The sequence below is a fragment of the Typopeltis vanoorti genome, chromosome 10 (genome assembly GCF_054136105.1).
Source record: "Typopeltis vanoorti isolate ZY-2024b chromosome 10, IOZ_Tvanoo_1.0, whole genome shotgun sequence".
Classification (NCBI taxonomy): domain Eukaryota; kingdom Metazoa; phylum Arthropoda; class Arachnida; order Uropygi; family Thelyphonidae; genus Typopeltis; species Typopeltis vanoorti.
The window spans coordinates 96,486,014-96,508,198 of NC_143558.1; the positions used below are offsets into that span (position 1 = coordinate 96,486,014).

Consider the following 22,185-nt stretch of genomic DNA (forward strand, 5'->3'; position numbering starts at 1 on the left):
AAGTGATATGGGCAAACATGAAAATGAAGAATTGGACAATGAGACATGATTGTGCATATGGTTCAACAGAAAGTTCTACCTAAGAAAGAGGTGGAGAGATTTTTAGGTCATTAGAGAGGGCAGCTTATACAAGAGAAAAAGTTGATTCATGTTGGAGATTTGAACAGCAGAGTAGGAAATGAATATCAGACATACTAAAATGTTTTTTGAAAAAATTGAAGAAAAGAGAACCTGATAATTACCTGCTGGATTTCTGTTAAAGTCACAGACATGTCATAACCAATATGTTTCAAAAACAAAGATGTGCACAAATTTGCATAGCAAGAAGATGAAGAAAATAAGAGCCAGCTTCAGGACACATGAGGACAGAGGAGATTTGAAATAGGAAGAGAATGCCATTTAGCTAAGAGCATGATAAAACTGAAACTTTTCATATTGATGAAAAGTGTGCAAGGAACTTGAAAGGAATCAGTTGGGCAACTTTAGTTTAGAGGTAAAGTTTAGAATCAGGTATACAAACATTAATCAGAAAAAAAAAAAAAAAGACTTTTTGAAGATGGGAATCAAACCTTAGACACTCATTTGGAAACTCTGAAGAAAACATTAACTGATTCAGCCAGGGAAGCATTTGATGAAGCTGTCTGCAAGAAGAGAAAAATCAGAACTCAATGGTTAACCTCAGGGTTCAGTCCTTGGGCCATTATTGTTTAATCTGTACATTAATGACATCAGGCAAGGTCTAACATCAAATGTGCAATTGTTTGCAGATGATCCAAAAATAGGCACGGCAATCAGGGATGCAAACAGGAATATCTAGTGTGAATGAATTTAAGGATTGGTATGAAAGCTGGTTTGGGCAATTTATAGTCTCCCCTCAATGAGTCCTTGACTCCCTGGAGGGTCTCAGATATTCAGCACTTACAAAATGATTTGAATAGGCAGGAAATTTGGGCAAACAAAAATGGCTGTCAGTTTAATGTTAAAGTAAGTGTAAAGTTATGCACTTAGCATGATTAGAGTTCCAGTGGCATATTATTTTAGTGGGGTTATGCTACAAGAAACTGAGGAAGGAAGGAATAATCTTGGCATATTGGTGGATGGGAATTTGAAGTTCAAAGGTCATATAGCAAAAGTTGCAAATACAATTCAGAGGATAATTGCGATGTCGAAGTGAACCTTGACATGTAAGGATAAGGAAGTCATTTTTCCTCTTTCTAAGGCTTTGATAAGACCACACCTGGATTATTGTGTGCAGATTTGGTCTCCCAGGTTCCAAGGGGGTAAAAGCTGTGGAAAGGGTGCAAAGAAGAGTTACAAAGATTATATCGGGATTATGGGATTTAGATTATGAGGACAGATTGTATGTGGAATGTAGACTCTGGTTAACAGGAGAAAGAGAAGTGATATGAAGATTTCTATAAACTTTTGAATGGGTGTTATAGGATATCATCTGATGAAATTTTTTGTTATATGAAAGAGTACATGGGGGGGCATCACCTTTCAGAGAACATAAGGGCATCCAGGGAAGTTAAATTTATTTGTAATCAAGAAAGGGATAAGAGCTAGGTTTTACTTCCAGAGAGCAGTGAGTGAGTGGGAGTTTGCCTTTAGGGGTAGTGAGTGCATCTAGTGTGAATAGATTTAAGGAAAGGTATGACAGCTGGTTTGGGTGATTTATAGTCTCCCTTGATGAGTCCTTGACTCCCTGGAGGTCTCAGATAATAATAATAAAAGAAAGCATATCAAAAGTTTCTAGAAAATAAATCAATCAGCAGTAAAAAGACAGACCATGAAAATAGGCTGGAACATTGACAACATTTAAGGAAAAGTTGGTTAAACCAACTTTTCCTATATTTATTATAATTATTTCCTATTCACCCAGGAAAATGGGTGGATAGGAATATGGTACTATATGGTGACTAGCATGGTTTTTTAAAGGTAGGTCCTGTCTTAGCTAATTTATTCACAATATTATAATATAGTGACCATAGAACTGGATAAAGGAAATGTTTACAACACGGTGCTGCTGGACTTTGAAAAGGCATCTGATAGAATACTGCATGGAAAACTATTACACAGGTTGGAGCTGGTGGCATGGATAGGAGGCTGGCTGACACTGACATACATAAGAGTATCATATGGTGGAGTAGAATCAAGGCAAATAAGGGTGACTAGTAGAGTGCTTTAGAACCTTATACTTAGTACCACTAATCTTTAATTTGCATATTAATGATATAGGGAATGATTTACAGGGGAGATATTCAGTAGTTTGTTGATGATGCAACACTGGAAAAGGTAATAGTTAATAAAGGTGATGTAGATATCCGGCAGGATTATTTAAATAAACTGGCAGTATGGGGGCAAAGAAAATGGTTGTAAATATAACATTGCAAAATGTAAAGTTATACACTTCAGGATGAAAATATTACCCATTTTTGTATCATACTAATGGTACTGGATTTGAGGAAATTGATGAGACTAGGAATTTGAGTGTAATGGTAGACAGAAAGTTGAAGATCAGAGGATATATTGCATAAGTTTGGACAAGTAAAGATAAGGATGCTATTATCTATCTTTGTAAGGCTATGATTTGGCCACATCTTGATTACTATGTACAGATTTGGGATTTAAGAGGTAGTAGAGAGAATCCTGAGACAAGTGACATGCTAGCAACAGGTAAAGCAGAATGTTTGCTGTGAGAATGGATTGAAGGTGTCTGGGATACAGAATTTAGTTAACAGTGGAAAGAGAGGAGACATAACAGAAACTTATAAGTTACTAAAGGGATTCTATAATATTTACATGTTAGTAATCTTTCAGTACACGGAACAGAAAGAGAGAGAACTGGGGTCACTCCTGACAGTTGTGTAAGAGTGTGATTAGTAATAGTGTGCAAACTATAGATTTTTTGCTTGGAGAGTGGTGAACGAGTGGAAGGAATTGCCAGGGGTAGCTGTTAGTGTCTTGACAGTGAATCAGTTTAAGGAGAGATATAAGTATTACATGAATAATGGTTAGCAATGGGTCTCCTGCAATGAGTCTTTTGACTCCATGGAGATACCCTTTATAATAATATAATTCATTTATTATAAAAGGCAACCAGATTACCAAAACAAGATCTTCCATTAACAAATCCATACTGACTGACAAAAATATATTGCCCTCGCATCCCTAATTCTATATACCAACTCTTAACCACGCGCGAAATACAAACTGGCTCTATAATTCGATACTTGCATTCTGCCACCCTCTTGCCATCTTTAGGGACTCATCTGGTTGTTATTTATTAAAATGCCATCCTCTGCATTCACTAAGGAACAGTCAGCTCCTTAGCACATCCCTTAAAACATGGCAAAATAACCTCATTCAGATGCCCTGTTCTGCTAGCATTTAGTATTTGAAATACATCCTCTGCATTCACTTAATGATTCAATCCTTCCCATCTCCTTGATAATACAGGTTTTAATCTGCATTATCAGAATAAAATATCCTAATAAAGTTATCATTAAACAGCCCTACTATGTCAACTCAGTGAGTTCTTAGTTTGTATTTTACAAGTTTTTCATTCCTAGTCTTTTTTGCATTCTAATAGTCACATTACCTTAATCAGTAAATCTTTATTGGTTCATATTCATATCATTCCATGTATATAACTTATCTTTATCTCTTCATACTTTTTTGGCTTTTCACTTCCTGCATTGTTTTAATTTTTGGCCTTATTTTTAAATTCTGTACTAAAATATCCTTTCAAGTTAATTTAGAAGATGCTATAAAACAGTTTGGTCTCTTTCTTTGTAAGGATATTCATGGATGTCTCCATATCAATATTTCTTTCAAAATATGAAATTTAGTAACATTTTAAATATTTAGTAGGTTTATATGCCTGTAAGACAATATGTTTATAAAGAGCTTCTAAACATATTGTCTTATAAGAAAGAACTAAATGAATCAAAATAGCTCATTTTTATCATCAAAAAGGATCAGTGCAATTTATTAATGAGCAAATTAAATGCATTTCTCATTAATAAATTCTCCTCTCAAAAGCAATATTAAGCTCTATTAAGGTTTTCTATATTTTAAAGTAAGAGAGCTATTCAGAAAAATCTACACAGGTTGCTTAAAATTTATCCTGAGTAATTAGACTCATCAGTAAGGACTAACATTAAAATTTCAATTAAAGTAAGTTTCATAGCTTACATATATAACAAAAATTCTATATATAGAATTTATTCAAACACTCCAATATATTTCATCCAATGTTAAGTGGACATTGTCAGGGAGATACTGTTAACTATATTCAAAAGATGAATCAAATAATGAATTATAAATCATGCATACATTGACTTGTGTCTCAGTCACAGCTAAAGTATATGATATTAAAAAAACATATTGCGACACCTCCAGGGAGTTCAAAGACTCATCGAGGGAGGGCACCTACTCCATAATTCTGTCTTCGCCACTCAAATCCACTACAACAAAACTAACAACCATTCTACATAAACTTGTTGGTCCAGTTCCAGCCATTACCTCAAAGAAAAATCAACGACTTGATTTTGAGCTTAGAAAAACAGATAACAACTGCATTAATAACTGCCACACACAAACTTCAACTGAGTTCCAGATGAGATTAAAAATCTGACCCATGAAAAGAACAAAGCCAGGTGCCAATACCACAGAATGCTGACCCCAGAACACCAACGAGCACTCAATACAGTTATAAAGTAAGTTCAATATATGCCTAAAAACTATCAGAATCAATAGTAGGAGACAAAATTTCACTCCTTAAACAAAAAGGACCAAATGCTATGGATAATGGTGAAAGTTCTATGCACAGACCATAAACTTCCAATCCACCAATCCATGGTACACCTGGTCTGATTTGCCATGACATAGACAAAGTTAAAGCCTTTGCCAACATTCTAGAGAAGCAGTGTAGCCCAAACTACATCCATGCAGATCTAGCCTTCACCAGTAAAGTATGCTAAAATGCACACAGTACTTAAACCTCATCCAAATGACATCACCTGCTGAGGTATGTGAAATCATCACATTTAAGCGCCTCCATAGCGCAGGTGGAAGAACCATGGTACGTTGTGCCATTCGATTGGAAAAAGCCTAAGTTTGATTCTAGTTGTGATGGGAGGAATCTTTTATATGGGTTTTTTTCAGTTGAAGGTGAGTTAGCTGATCTCATAAGGAGGTAGCAAGGTTTTTCCTCCCAGAAACTAGAGTTTTTAATCACGTATATAAACAAATCGGCCTTCAGCACGGCCACAATTTACGGACAAAAAATACTAATGGTGGTGGTGGTCAGTAGATGTTGGTGTAGATTATGAAAAAATAAAATGATGATGCTAGTTGTAGTTGGTGAATTAAGTGGTGGAGATGGAGATTTGTAGAGTTGTACCCTCCCTCAATGAGTAATTGAACTTCTTGGAAGTGTCGCAAAATAATAATAATAATAAAAAAAATAAAAAAATGCCAAACTTAAGAATAGGAAAGCACAAGATCCAAATGGAATTTCTAACAAAATCATGAATTGTCTACCACAATGCACATTGTTGCTATTATTAATGCAATATTAAGATATCACTTCTTCCCTGTATGATGGAAAGTACCAGATATAATCTTAATCCCCAAACCAGGAAAAGCAGCATATTCCCAAAACTATTGCCCAATCAGCCTGCTTTCCTGTCTAGGGAAAACAGCTGACAGGACAATACTAATAAGACTGCATAAAGTTATTAAATAATTAAATCTCATCTCTGATGAGCAATTTAAATTCCAGGAGAACCACTCCACAGAACAATAAGTTTGCAGAGTCACAGAAAACATCAATGTTGGGTTCAACTGGAAGCAGCACACACAGAGACAGTCTTCCTGGATATTGCCAACGCATTCGATAGAATATGATATAATCGCCTTCTTTTCAAACTTGCCAAACCTCAGTGATTGCAAACTCCAAGTGAAGCTACAGGAAATTAAATGTCTAAACACAGCAGCACTGAAGGCATCCCCAGGGCTCCCTGCTATCTATGTGGCTGACACCCCACGTATATGGTCTGCTCCTTGCAACCTAGATTGGCAACTAAAAAACTGCAGAACACAGTCTCAGTACTAGAACAATGGTTCAAAAAATGGTGAATTGATGTTAATGTAGACAAGAGCACTGCATTGCTATTCACAAGTGATACTTTGTGACAAAACTAGATAAAAGACTTTACAACTCATATTAATCATGTCTGCTCAGAAGCAAATAGGACAATCAGGGCAGCTATATCTGTTACTGAATCGTTCTAGTCAACTAAGCACAAAACTTAGACTGCTGATATATGGTTTACCCGCGTGGAGTCGCACAGCAGATTCCAACATTAGCAAACTACAGACAGTCCATAACAAATGTGAATGAACAGCATTTAATGCCCCATGGTTTGTAAGAAATCTACAGCTTCACTTGAGAAGCCAATATTTCTGAGACCAAACCTTTCCTATGCCAAAAAAAAAAAAAAAAAAAAAAAAAGGCTGGAAAATCCTTTGCAAATGCTGCTATCTCCACCCTAACCCACGAAGTGGTAGATTACAGTGAGCATGAACCTGCAAAACACAAACATCCCAAAACCATACCGAACAGGTAATTTTTATAAAAACCCACTGTCAGAAGCCAAAAATGGGCAAATCAAGGGCTCGTTAATATTCCTAGCCCATTACTGTCCACCACCTAGCAGTAAATTAAAACAAATATCTCAGGTCTAACATCAGAAAAACCATAACAAACAAGTGGTATTTTTTTTCTTTTTTCTTATGAGAGGAAAAAAATTCACTGGACTGGTAGTCAGTAGCCTATAATGGCAAGCCAAGTGTTCTGTAATATTCCTCAATCCAGAAATTTTGTTGCATATTCGATAAAGGGCCACAGGTCTAATCAATCCATCTTACTAGAACAGTTAACAGTTAGCCTTTGTATCCCTCCTGGTTCTGGCTTGTCACTGATGGAGCCACCTCTTAGTTTCCTGTCCTGGATTAATTGAGATCAGGAGTGATGAGCTTAGTAGTTCTGTGTTCCTTTCAAGTCACTCAGTGAGATTACGTAATCTTAGAGATCATTCAGAGATTGTGAGAGGTACCCTTCACTTTAACAGTACCTCAATAAAGGTTACAATTGGTCTAGGTGGTGAACCTTATCATTAATGAACATCTGAAAGGATGTATGCTTGGCATTATGGGGGTACTAAGATTGAATGTGAACTCATCAGCCTCTATATACAAGTAGCCTAGTTGTGAAGACACTTCACTTGCAAACTTTATTTGCTTCTACTTAGATAAAGGATTAAACAAGAATATAATTTCTTGGGAAGTTTAATTTAATGATGATGATGTAGAGTTCTGTGGGGATGATTTCATAGATTAACAAAATGGACAAAGAATAATGTTTGTAATTCATGTAGTGAAGTGCAAGACTTGCATTCTGGATAAGAAAAGATTACAAACTATGTATTATTGATGATGGGCTGTACTGCAAGAAATTTATGAAACTATGGCTTTGGAGGAGATGGTGGACAGGTAATTTAAGTTTAGCAGACATATTGCAGAAGTGAGCAAAATAGCACAAACGATCACTTGGATGTCGAAAAACACACAGACAAGAGGGATAAAGATTTTTTCTTTCCAGGGTTTTCCATGGTGATTAACAATCAATACGAGTAATTATAGAGACACACTACCAAGTTGGAGAACTTACTTTAATTATATTAAAATAAAATTCAACATTTTTGACCTTTATATTGAGGTCGTCTTCAGGAATACACACATACATTTATATATACATACATACTATAGTAGGCTGAAAATAACTGCTTAGGTCAAGTGACCATAGTCTGACCTCTGGAAAACCACTCAGTCATTACATCAGACTTAAACATGGTATGAACATAAATTCAGGGAAGTCCATGAAATAGTTATCAGTTAACAATATCTCAACAAAAATGACACCCTAAATTTACAAAGTCCCAGGGATTTGGATGGGACATCTACAACCCACAATTTTTCAACCAAGAATAGCCCACATAGTGAATACTGTACGAAAAGAAATTTAATTGGATGATAATACAGTACCTCTCAGACAACAAACAGAAATTTTAAAATAACAGGACTATAGGAAGCTAGTAACTGCTAATGTAGTTTAATCAATATGAATTGAAGTTCACGTGCAGATCACGGTTTATGTAGATCTTCTGCAATAAGGCTTCATGCTCTAGGAAGGTACCTGAATAACAGTAATAATTAGAAAGATAATTATAAAGGAAACCTGAATTAGAATAATCTTCACAATGAAAGAATATGAGAAGAGAGAAAGAAATGGTTTTGATCAACCTGACCTGATAGATTATCTGTTGGAATAATTGTTGAAGAATGTATGAAATAAATATTAAGAGGATGATCATAGGAAGATGGAGCTTTACCAGATAAGACAAGACATGATGGGGAAGAGCAGAGTCCCTCCCCCCTTGAATAATGAATAATTTTCTCTTTTAGAGATAACAAAATAGAAAAATGAAATAAGAGTTTTTGAAACTTCATAAACTCATTTTTCAAATTTCAAAAATTTTGAAAAACTTTTTGAAATTTTTTTTTATTTTTGAAAATTACTGAAAGCATTGCAACATTCTTCTACTTTAAAAACTCGGTTTTATTTGTTGATTTTTTTTTATCCTCCCATTCTCTATATTTTCATGATGAAACATGTATTAAACAATATATGAATATATTTTTCTTAATACAATATATTATATGATATTACACTATTAGAAGGGGTGCAATCTTAGCTCGCCCCCTCGTGGCGCACCCTGGATAATGCTAAATGAGCTAGAGCGACCTTCGCAGCCAGTCTATCCATGGATTTCCTGGCTAACTACATGCATCAATCAGAAGTGAATGGTTTGAAGAACCAAGTGACTAGAAATCTCGGACCCCAAATCCGAATCTGTCATCTTAACATTGAAGGAATTAGCAAATCAAAATGTGAATACCTTTCAAAATTCCTTCTTGACCAAAATATAGACATTGTACTCCTCCAGGATACACATGCTGCTACTGAAGAAGACTTGTACAGAAGAGGGAGAATATATGGCTAGCAGCTTGTAGGAGCAACTTACCACCATGCATATGGCATAGCGACATATGCCTGCAACAAGATTGAGCAGATTGAACTTGTTACTGCATCAAGTGATGATGATGTCAGCTTGATCATGACAAAGTTGGGCGAACTGACACTTGCTAATGTCCACAAGCCACCAAACGTCCAATGGCCTCAACAAGTCCTCCCTCTTTTGAGCCACTGAACTATATATGTGGGAGACTTCAATAGCCACCATGAGTTATGGAAGTATGCTCAGAATGATGAATGCGGCATAGCCTTCACCGACTGGGCTGAGACTTCCAACCAATATCTACTTGGTCTTTAATGCTAAAGAACGTGGCACCTTCAGATCAGCAGCATAGAGAAGAGACTATAATCCTGACCTCTGTTTCGTCACCTCTAACAACATGAATGAACCTCTACCTGCTCAAAGAAGAGTTCTCGGTGAATTCCCTCATAGCCAACACTGACCGGTCCTCCTTGAAGTGGGCATAAAAAAATACCTCTTGTCCGATCAATTCCCCACCGGAGATGGAACCTTCGAAGAGCAGATTGGGAAAAATATGCCATTGACCTTGACAAGTGTTTGTTTCATACCTCCTGTACCCAATAACTACAATCGATTTGTAGGAGCTGTCATCTCTACAGCTAAAAAACATACCCCTAGGGGCTACAGAAAGGAGTATATCCCTGGATGGAACGAACAAAGCAAACAGCTCTACGAGAAATTTTATGAAGAGCGGCGATCTGGAAATTGCAGAAGATCTCCTTCATGACTTGGATGCAGCAAGTCAACAACGCTGGATCGAAACAGCTGAGGGACTGGACCTCAGGCACTCCAGCAGGAAGGCCTGGACTGTATTACGGAAGCTAGGAAGCACTACAATGATGACTACTAAAAAGACAGATGTCACACCAAACCAAGTTGCTAACCACATTACTAGAATCTCGACATGCCAACGTGATAAAAACCATACCATTAAAGTTAAAAGAGAAGCCAGAGACCTGAAGGCAAAACTACAAGATGAATCAGGATATGCAAGACCCTTCAGCGATGAGGAAATCAACAACGTACTAGCTGATACAAATACGAGAAAGGCCCCGGGGTTTGATAGAGTTCACCTGGAATTTCTTATTCATGCTGGCAAAAATACCAAAAAATGGCTCGCCCTTTTCTTCTCAGAAATAATGAACGCACCGCGTTGCCAAAGGAATTTAAGAGGGCTAAGATCATAGCCCTTCCCAAACCCAGAAAATCAACTGACAACCCACAAAACTATCGTCCAATTGCACTACTAAGCTGAACATATAAATTACTGGAAAGACTACTGTACAACCGCATAAGCAACACCATCCATGAACACGTTCCGATAGAACAGGCAGGTTTTAGGCCCAATCGCAGCTGTTGTGACCAGGTTCTGGCACTGACATTATACATTGAAGCGGGCTTTCAACAAAATCTTAAAACTTCTGTAGTTTACCTTGATTTAACTGCTGCATAGGACACCGTCTGGAGAGAGGGCATGCTGTATAAACTAATGAAAGTATTACCATGCCGAAGAACAATACAGCTTATTAATAATATGCTCAGCAACAGATATTTCTGTGTTATCCTTGGAGAAAATATCAGTAATCAAAAGAAACTCAACAACGGCCTACCACAAGGCTCAGTACTGGCCCCTCTCTTATTTAACCTATACATAGCTGACCTGCCAGATACAGCATCTAGAAAATTCTGCTATGCGGATGACATAGCGTTAGCCACCAGAAATAGAGAACTAAGATGGATGGAGGAAACTCTCACAAATGACCTTGCTGCTATGCATAACTACTTTAAAAAATGGAGACTGCAACCAAGCCAAAGTAAAACTGAAGTGTCAACATTCCATCTCAGCAATAAACTGGCACATGACAAGCTGAACATCTGATTTGGAAACTCAGTTCTACACGATAACAAATATCTTTAAATACCTAGGAGTTGCACTTGATCACACCTTATCATATAAGAAACACAGCTGGAAAAATTAGAAGCAGAAACAACATCATCCAGAAATTATGTGGCACTTCTTGGGGATCAGCAGCAACCACATTAAGAATATCCGCACTCAGAATGGTTTTTTCGGTGGCAGAGTACTGCTCTCCTGTTTGGCTCAACAGCTGCCATACCAAACTAACTGACCGCCAGCTTAACACCACAATGTGACTTATCACTGGAACCAATAAAACAATTCCAATCTACTGGCTCCCAATGCTGAGTAACATAATACCACCAAACCTACGAAGACGTGATGCTCTACTGCGTGAATATGATAAAATACTCAGAAACACTGAATTGCCTATACACAATGACATCTAGATTTACAGCTCAACAGACTGAAATCAAGAAAGCCCCCCCCCCCTCTCTGTGAAGCTAAACACCTGAGAACAATGGAATCGAACGTGGAGCATAAATACCAATGCTCAACTCCAAACTTGGTTTGATAGGTATTCTCAACATCCTGGGTATGGAACTGATCCAAAAGACTTGGACAACGCTGAACAGGATTCACACCAGACATGGAAGATGTGCACTCTCTCTACAAGTGGGGAAAAATTTCCTCACCGGAATGTGACTGCGGCACCCAAATCAATCAATCAATCCACCACATCTCTACTGAGTGCAGTCTTCGTGCATACACATGCCAAAGAAATAACTTCCTGGAGGCGACAGCGCCTGTTATAGACTGGATCAGACAACTTGATATTAACTTATAAGTGTTTTGTTTGTTGAAAGTATAAGTGTCTTTTTTTTTATTCTAATTGTTTGTCACTTACTTTCTATATATTTATTTTGACTTACGTACCTTTATTACTGCATGTAGATTGCCATACGACGAGAATTATTAGAATTCAGAGGAACAATTGTAAGATTAAAAAATTATTAATTTTTTATAAAAATAACAAAAAATAGAAATAAAAAACTTATGAACAGTTAATAGTGATCACTTCCCCAAACTTGGCTATTGGCATACAGTCTGCTCAGTTCAGGTTCAGATGATTTCTCATTGTTTCACCATTAATTGTTCATCATTTTTAAATTTTTTTTATATTTTAATTAATATATATATATATATATATATATATATACATACATACACAACTTTCTGCAATTGTTCCTTTGAACTCTAATAATGTAATATCATATACTTCAGTTGCAACTGAGATATGAGCTAACATATGCATGATTTATGACTCATTATTTGATTCATCTTTTGAATGTAGTTAATGGCCTATCTTCCTGATGATGTCCATATGATGTTGGATGGAATATACTAAAGTTTTTGAATAAATTTTATATAATTAGGTACATGTGTAAGTCATGAAACTTATTTTAATATGTCTAACGCACATATTCCATTAAAGCTATTAATTAAAATTTCATTATTATAGTGCATAAAAAGTATGGCCATAGCATGAAAAAATAGTTAATCAGGATGAAAAAAAAAGGAAAAAAAAAAAACCCTCATCAAATAATCAGGAAAATTGGTTTCTCTTATATGCAATAAGAGAAACCACTACTAACAGCTTTTTTTATTTTAATCTTTATATGAAAAATACATTACTGATTTAACTGATTATTGTGTTAATTCTAGGTATTATACTTACAGCAGCTTCTTCAAAAGTCCATCGATCAGGGTTCTCCATGTTTTTTTTTGTTACTTCATAACTCTTGGAATCAATATTAATGGGACAGTTGGCATCAGGAGCCAGATATTCACTGAAAGTGGAGAGAAACTTTGGTGGTAGTAGTAGTCTTAAAACTAGGATTATTTAAGAAATTGGAGGAGGCTTTTCCTGAGATAAATTTAATTTCATACCTAGTGAATAGCATATGATCTGAGCAATGGGATTATGGGATTGTTTTATCTGCAGTAGGAGCTGGATTTGTAAAGAAGGCATGCATCTTGTAAAAAAATTTTTCACTTGGTTTCAAATGAAATTAAACTTGCCAAGAAATTATATTCTTGTTCAATCCTTTATCCGAGTGTAAGCAAATGAGTTTGCTCATGAAGTATCTTCATGACTAGGCTACTTGTATATAGAAACTGATGACTTCACATCAATTTCCTTAGTATCCCATAATGCAAAACACATATCCTTTCAGACATGCATAATGTTATACGATATGGGAAGGGACACTAGACTTCAATAATGATTGAAACCAGTCTTGGTATTCCTTTCTCATAATGCACAGCTTATACATGTCTGAAAGGATATATTGTTTGCATTATGGGATACTAAAGCAATTGATGTGCAGTCATCAGCCTCTACACAAGTAGTTTTGTAGTGAGGGTACTTCACACTCAAACTTTTGTTTGCTTACACTTTGGTGAAGAATTAAACAAGAATATAATTTCTTGACAAATTTAATTTAAGGCATACATCTATCTAATAAATTACCCTACTAAGTAAGCTGGCTATAACTGTTATGACATACTTAGAAAATCTCCAAGAGAAATCAAAGTCTAATTGCTGAAACTGACTTGGCGGGGGGGGGGGGGAGCAAGTATCAAAGGCTGGCTATGATATGGGGGACAATGAAAAGTATGTCTTCAAGATATGCTTTGAGAGGGTTAAACATTGTTTTACAATAATATAATGTGTGAAGTTTGAAAGAATTAGTTCCTATGGTCTAAAATTAGCAGCTCAACATACTAAGTTGCATATAATAAAGTTACAGAAACTTGGCTTAATGGGGAGGTTGTTGATGAAGAATTAAATCAGAGGAATTATGTCAACAGAGGGGGGGGGGAGTATTATTACCATTAAAAGAGGATATAAATTTTGCAATTGACATCTCATTAAAATATATGTAACTGGGATGAATTTGAAAACAAGTGTGGTGCATGATAAACATTGAATTTTAAATTAAAATTGGAGAATCTAATGATGCTGTTATGGGCCAGTTATTCAGTGAGTTAGAAAGGTAAGGTATTAAAAATTGGTGATTTTAATATCTGTAATATAACTAGGTAAATGAAATAGCAGTAAATAGAAAAGGTCGTGATATTTTTTGAGTCAATTTGAGAGAGATTTTTTTGGGAACAGCATGTATGTAACCCCATAAGAGATAGTAGTCCCAGATTTAATATTAACATCAGATCAACTAAGAACTTAGCAGTTTGATTACTTAGAGTCAATGTGTGATAGTGACCACTTAACCCTGGAATGGGAATTAAAATTAAGGGGTTGTTGTGACAAAAAAGCAAGACTGGAAATTTTAAGAACATTCATTTAAGAATGTAGCGTGAGAATTAGAATGCATGAACTAGGAGTTGAAATTTCATGGAATGAATATTAATCCATCCATCCATCCAATTCTTGCCTGTCCAAGATGGGGTGAGTAAACTGATTAGGAGTTATAGGTAATTAATGCAACGGATTGCCATTCCTCTGTTGTATCCACTAAGGGCAAATATTTTATGTCTGCAGTTCATAGGGTCAGTCTGCTGTTTTGAGGGATGAAATACCCAGGTTTCCAGGAGAAAATTCCTCCCACGTCCATATGAGACTGGCTAAGTTACCTTTTGAAATGCTCTAATAAAAATTCCTCACATTATAGTTGGTATTCAAAACATCTTTTCAACCAAAGGGCTTTTGTTGAAACCAACTGAGCTACGGAGGATCTATTAATAGCAAATGGGAAACATTTAAGGATATCTTTAAGCTGATTTCTAATGTTTATCCTGAGAAGTAAGTATAAAATCAAATTCAGAGGTGGTTGGATGAACAGTCATGTTTTTGATCAAAGAGTAAGTATATCAGAAGTAAATCTGAGAGAAGGTAGGTGACTAGTAGTATACAGCAGGAGTTCTGACTTGGGCTAATGCTGTTTTTATTTGTACACCAGGGATACAGAAAACTAGGGGGAACATTCAGTTCCTGTTGAATGTGAAGCAAGGAAGAGCAATGGCCAATGAAAATGATGTACAGATCCTGCAAAAAAAAAAAAAAAAAAAAAAAAAAAAAAAAAAAAAAAAAAATCATGTAGACTGGCAGTATGGACCAAGGATAATGGTCATCAAGATGGTAACAGACAACAGACACCATCTTGTGGACTTAATTTTGATCATAAGCTGAGTACTATATTGATAGGATTGATGGTAATTGGAGATAGTAAGTTAGATTGGAGGGCATATTGCAAACATGGTTCAAAATAGCATACATCATATTACTCAGATGTTGAAAAACACTGAACAGGGATAGGGAGATTATTATCCATCTTTAGAGGGCCTTAATAAGACCAACATGTGGCCTCTGTGCACATCTGGTTACTTAGATTTTTTTGAGGATGACGAAGCGGAAATGAGTCAGAAGCAAGTGACCAAGACTGTGACAGATATACGGAATGCTCCCTACGAGGACATATCGAAAGTTTGTGGATTATAAAGGATAGTTGACAGGTGAAAAAGGTCTGGTGGGGAAATTACAGACCAAAATACTGTATTTATTTACAAGTGTCAGGAGCATCAGAAATAAGGAAGTTGAAAAGGTTTCCCTGATCGAGTTTATTTGCCCAAAAGTTGTTGGATAAGTGGAACTTGGTCATATAAAGATGATACTAGACAAGGATTATGAATTATACACATGTTTACACAAGAATATTTTAATATTTGCCAAAATATCCACCTATTTCCCCTCTTCTAAAGATAAATGCTCAACTATGTCTCAGCCTGGTGTGTATCAAGTTCCTTGTAACTGCAATCTGTCCTACTTTGGACAAATAGGACGCTCTATAGAAAAAAGAATTCAAGTACATCAATTATACATTCAGCACAACCAATCCAATAAGTCTGGATTGGCTCAGCACGGAATAGAGATAAGCCACAACATCCTCTGGTCCAAGACTAGCCTTCTACACAGATGTCGCTATAAATTTGAACGCCTATTCAAAGAGTGCTGAGGCCTTACTTCAATGCCCTAACTTGAATTGAAATGACTGTATATCCTTATCAAAAATATGGGAAAGTTTAATCAGGATAACACATTATTATTTTTTTAATTGAGACTTTTAATTCCTACATTAGTCTAATGTTATTTATAAACTAAGATTATTATATTAAATTGTGAATTAATACCTATAATTTAATCATCACTCTGATAAAATTTTTCCTCTCTTTAATGCTTAGCAATGTAACATCGTGCAGCTCGGCAGCTCATTCCACTTTTGAATGATCAATTGTTGGTATTCCACCTTGTTAAAAACTGTTCCTATGTAGCCACTGAAGATAGCCTGTTATTTTCAGACTGAAATATTTGGCAAATATTAAAATATTCTTGTGTAAACGAGTGTATAATTCATAATCATAATGTCACAAGTTTCTCTAAAAAGTAAAATACCAGACAAGGATAGAAACGGAAAGGTAGAATGTTTTTTGTGAGAATAGAAAAAAGGGAGGTGCTGCTAATGAAAGCATGGGAATTAAGTGGAGATGCAAGAGGGAAATAATGGAGTTTCAAGTCACTATGGTTTGAGGTGAAGACTGGCTGGAACAGGTATTTAGTTGGATATTACTATAGGCCATAGAATGTGGAGGATGATGAAAAATTGTTGGAATAAGTGAAACTTGGTTGGATAAAGATGATACCAGACAGGGATAGAAATCGAAGAGTATGATGTTTTTTGTGAGAACAGAAAGGACAAGAAGGGTATATAAGTGTATATGTGTGCATATTCCTTAGTATGTAAGGGATATGTGTGTATCTCAGTATATAAGGAAGGGCACATGAGGATTGAGAGTCTTAGAACTAATCATTTCATTGGAAAATATGATTGTGAATGGAGTATCACATTTCCCCCATTTTGTGAGTGTGACCATGAGGAGGTGATCACTTGGAGGATAGCCAGCCATATGAAGACTGCTGTAAGGAAAGGATATATGTGGAACTATAAGGCTGGTGGTTATGAGAAGATCAGGAAACATGTTGAAACTATAGCATGGAATGAGGAGTTAAGCAGGAAGAAGATAAATGCTGCTTAGGAATTGACCAAGAGATATTTAACAACATCAGTGTATGAATGTGTTCCAAAGGTCAAAAGGCTAAATACAATAGACATGGATGAATGTAGGGATTGAGCACAAAATCTGGTACTGTGGAACAGAACAAAATGAATAATGGCAACGATCAATTGCATGAGGAGTATAAAGAGCTGGCAAAGAAGGGGACTCAGTTGGAAAGGAAAGTAAAAGTGCAGAATGGGCAGAAATGAGCAAATCAGGCCAAAAAAAATCCCAGTTTTTCCAATATGTGGCAAGTACAAGGAAGAATGATTATGGTAAGCTGATGCGGATGAAGAGGGCAGATTAGTAACTGCTGCATAGTTGAGGCATTCAGCAAACAATTCATAGGCATTTCATCCCCATCAGTGTGAACTCATGAGAAGTTCAAGTGTAGAAGAAATAGGAGAGAATAGCTTAATTGTGAATAAACAGGAGATATATGAGGAATTAAGTAAGCTTGATGTCAATAAGTCAAAAGGATTTTATGACATATCACTGCATGTTCTTATGGGATGTTTCAGGGAATTGGCAGTAGTTTTTATATACCTGTTTAATAAGTCTTATAACAGCACAGGTCCCAAGGAAGTGGGAAAGAAAGTAAAATAGTTTCACTGTACAAAGGCGGTAATAAGAATGTGGCTACAAATTATAGGCCCATCTGGAGTTGTAGTTAAGGTACTGAAGATATCAATGAGAGGTAAGATAGAGAAATGGGTTGACAACAGCAGTATTTTTTTGGGATTGTCAGCATGGGTTTATTAAATGGAAATCATGTTTTACAAATTTGCTTATGCACTATAACAAGATGATGATGCATTGGACAGGACAGATGCATATGCAACAGTATACTTAGATTTTGCAAACGTGTTTGATAGATTCCCACACAACAAGCTGGTAACTAAATTGAAACGGATGGCAGTGAATAACAGACTAGTGAGTTGGATAGGTGACTGGCTGTCAGATGGTATAAGCAAGCTGTATATGGGCTACAATATACCAAAAGATGACGTCAATAGTGGTGTGCAGCAGGGATCAGTTTAGGGGCCACTGTTGTTCAGCTTGTATATATTAATGATATTGGAACAGATTTAACTGGAGATGTGCAAATAGTTGCAGATAATGCAAAACTAGGTGAAGAATGAGGAGTCAACCAGCTGTTATGGTCTTAGAGGACTTGAAGAGACTGTATGAGTAGGCAATTAAGTGGAACTCAGTTCAGTGTTGCAAAGTAGGTTCTAAATTTGGTAAGCAATGATGAGATGCAAAGTATACACTTGGTGGGGGAAACCTTGAAGGAGGTAGAGAAGATTAAAGATCTGGGAGTGGTGATGGACAAGGACAATAAAGTTCTGGGGTCACAATACATGGCAATGATGCTGAGGACCTTAATATGCAGAAATAAAGAGGTTATCCTTCCATTGCATAATGCCTTGATCAGGTACCACGTGGATTATTGTGCATAAATTTGGTCACCTAGTTTTTCTTGGTAATGAAGATATGTTAGGAAGGGTCCAGAGAATATTTACAAAAGTGGTAACTGTTCTTTGAAATGTGGGTTATGAAGACAGATTGAGGGAAAGCAATTTGCAAAGCCTTGTGAAAAGGAATAGTAGAGGTGATGTGATTGAGATATGAGTTGGGTTAAATCTAAATATTTAACCATTTACATTTATAAATATAAATGGATGAATATAAAAATGATTATTACATTTCATAACTAAATTATTAAAGATTATAAAGCTGAATTCAAGATACTATTAGCTAGAAATATTAAGAAAAATTCCAGAGTTTTTAGAGATAGTAAAATTAGCAAGTCAGGTAGAACAAAGTTATAATTTTTTAAAACATTTTTCATCATGAGTCATTTATTTAAACCCTAACGGTGAACTAGTTTTGCTCAAACTAAAACTAGTGGCTTTGTCAGAGTTTAAAATAAGCACAAAAAATATGTAAAAACAGATAACAAAATTGCCCAAATACTGAAAAATCGTTACAAAAGAAAATAAATTCATTCATGCCAAAGACAAAGGTGAAGTTACATACGCTGCATTAGCTGTCATCAGACAAAGACTAGAGGTGATTGTTGACAAAATTGAAATCCAAGATGTTGAAGAATTTGAACGATTTCCAGATGTCATTTAATTAAGACCTCCTTAAATTCTGTTAAAAATTCAATGCAAATGGATAATTGTAATAGATTCTAGTACAAGTCTAGAATAAATGTTTTCTTCTAAATATTATTATTATAATTATTATTCAGACCTCCATGGAGTCAAAAGACTCATCGTGGGAGGTCCTTCCTAAGAAACACAAAGTCTATCAAGACTCATTGAGAGGAGGGTCCCCCTTGAGAAACACAAAGTTAGTGTTTCTCAAGGGGGGACCATACCACTCCTTAAACTCATTGACCGTTCTCACTCTCACCACTCCATCAGGCAATGCATTCCATGGTTCAACCACCCTCCATGCAAAGAAACCACTCCTCACCCTCTTGTAAACAGTTTCCTTTTGTAACTTCAAAGGATGGCCTCTTGTCATCACTCCTTCCCGCTGTTCAACCAAGCGAAAGAACTCCCCAGTGTCAACCCTGTAACCACCTCTCAACAGTTTAAAAGTCTCAATCATATCACCTCTCCTTCTTCTATCCACTAAACTCTGCAGTCCATATTCCCTCAGCCGATTCTCATAACTAACATGGTACAGTCCTAAAACCATCTTTGTTATCCGCCTTTGTACCATTTCCACAGTTAATTTATCCCCTTCAAATCCTGGGGACCAAATCTGAGAACAATAGTCCAAGTGTGGTCTGATCAGAGACTTATACAACGGATTGATAACCCTTTCATCTCTGCAGGTCAGTGTACTTCTCATTATTGCAGCAATCCTCTGTGTTACCTTCACCACCTTTGCAATATGTCCCCTAAATTTCAAGTTCCTATCAATCATCAACCCCAGATCTCTTGTCTCCCCCTACTTCCTCCCATAGAGTATGGCAGTGTCCCATCGATGTTTCACAAACCTCAAGACGTTACATTTTGCTGCATTAAACTGAGACCCCCATTCATTTACCCATCTATCTAGCTTATTCAAATCCTCTTGCAGGGCTATCACTTTTTTTTATTTATTTTTTTATTTTATTTTTTCTTATGTTGGGACATTATACAGGAGGTTGGCTGGTCAACCTATAGGACATTAGTATTGTGTATGGGTGATGGGTTGCAAAAGGAGAAACTTGTTTATATTTGATTTGAAAGCCTGTATATTGTATTCCTTTGGAAATACATCAGGGGGAAGACTGTTCCACAGTAATTCAGTAGCAGGGATGAATGAGGCACAATCGCTGAATGAGGATCAATGAGCATCTGCACTATTACTAATAATCCTTTCCAGCTTCGCATCATCCACAAACAACTAATATCCCCTTGCAATCCACTGACAATGTCATTGATATAAAGGTTAAACACTATAGGTCTCAGTACTGAGCCCTGTGGAACCCCCACTTGTAACCCTTTGCCTCCTTGAAACTGTTCCACCATACACAACTCTCTGATACCTATCATACAGCCAATCCTGAATCCAGTTGACCAATCTGACATCCAGACCCATGTGCTGCAACTTAAATATCAGCTTATCATGTGGCACCCTGTCAAATGCTTTCGCTAAGTCTAAGAAAATGGCAGTATATGCCTTTCCCTCATCTAATGCTCTTGTAACTTTATTATAAAAGGCTAGCATATTGCTAAAACAAGAGCGCCCCTTCACAAATCCATGGTGACTCTCATGGATAACACCACCCTCATCTGCACAATGCTATATACGGTCCCTCACTACTTTCTCCAAGATCTTAAAAACTACTGATGACAGGCAAACTGGCCTATAATTAGACACTTCCAGTGTCTGCTACCACCCTCACGCAATGGCACTATTTTACCTTCCTTCCATTCCATGGGCACCTTTCCCACAGCCAGACTTTCATTGAAAAGCCAGGTCCCTAGCACATTCTTTTAAAACTCGTGGTGAAATACCATCCAGTATATAGTGGAAATATACCACTTTACTGTATGGTTAGACAGACCTTATTTTTTTTTTTTTTAATGCTCATCTCCAACATGTTTTTTTTTTCTTTATCACTTCAAATCCCTGGCTTGTCTGCCCTGTGTAGGCCAGATCACATGAGCATTGTATTCTATATACTCCTGGGTATTTGTAAAAGGAGGTGTTGTGCTTAGGAGACCTGAGAAGGTCTACAGACAAACCAGGGATTTGAAGTGAGGATGAAATAACATGTTGGAGATGTTAAACATAAAAGAAAGATCTGACCAACCATATAATAAACTGGAATATTTCCTCTATGCTGTATTTAAAAGAAAATTTTTATTCTAGACTGCTAAAAGAATCTATTTAGAATTATTGTTCACACAGATCTCTGAACAGAAATCAAGGTCTTATATTGGATGACATCAGGAAATATCTCATTGAATCCTTCAACATCTCAGATTTCAATTTTGCCTCCAGTCTATGCCTAATGACCAACACATTACAAGTCATTTCATTCATCTTTAGGGTGAATGAATTTATTTTCTTATTTTCTTTTGTAATGATTTTTCAGTGTTTGTACAATATTGTTATCTGTTTAAATATAATTTTTTGTCCTTATTTTAAATCCTGACAAGCCCACTAGTTTTAGTATGAACAAAACTACTTGGCTGCAAGTAGTATGTAATTCTTATCCATAATACTGAGTAGCAGAGTAATTTAATTATTACTTCATGAATGTTTACATAAAAGAAAGCAGACTGAAGATAAGATGATGCAAATTGAGAAGTCAAATATAGTAGTATATCTTAGAGGATAAGGAAATTACATATTTTGAAGTGTCTAGCAACCAACAAAACTGGAAGTAGAAATGATATAGTGCACTTGGTAGGAAATAAATTATGTTTGTTGGGATAATTAAACTCCTAGTGATTATTTTCAATGCATCACTACAATTAAGAATTGTTCTAA

The 22,185-nt window shown here is 36.1% G+C and overlaps 1 protein-coding gene across 1 annotated transcript in view; it reads right to left on the reverse strand.

Annotated features, from left to right (window-relative positions):
• Window positions 1-22,185, reverse strand: part of LOC150102612 (regulator of G protein signaling 7-like) — a 463,836-nt gene that overhangs the window by 47,763 nt on the left and 393,888 nt on the right. Inside the window, exon 12 of the mRNA XM_090398711.1 lies at window positions 12,782-12,893. Coding sequence (XP_090254837.1) covers window positions 12,782-12,893 — 112 coding nt within the window. The remainder of the gene's footprint in view (window positions 1-12,781; window positions 12,894-22,185) is intronic.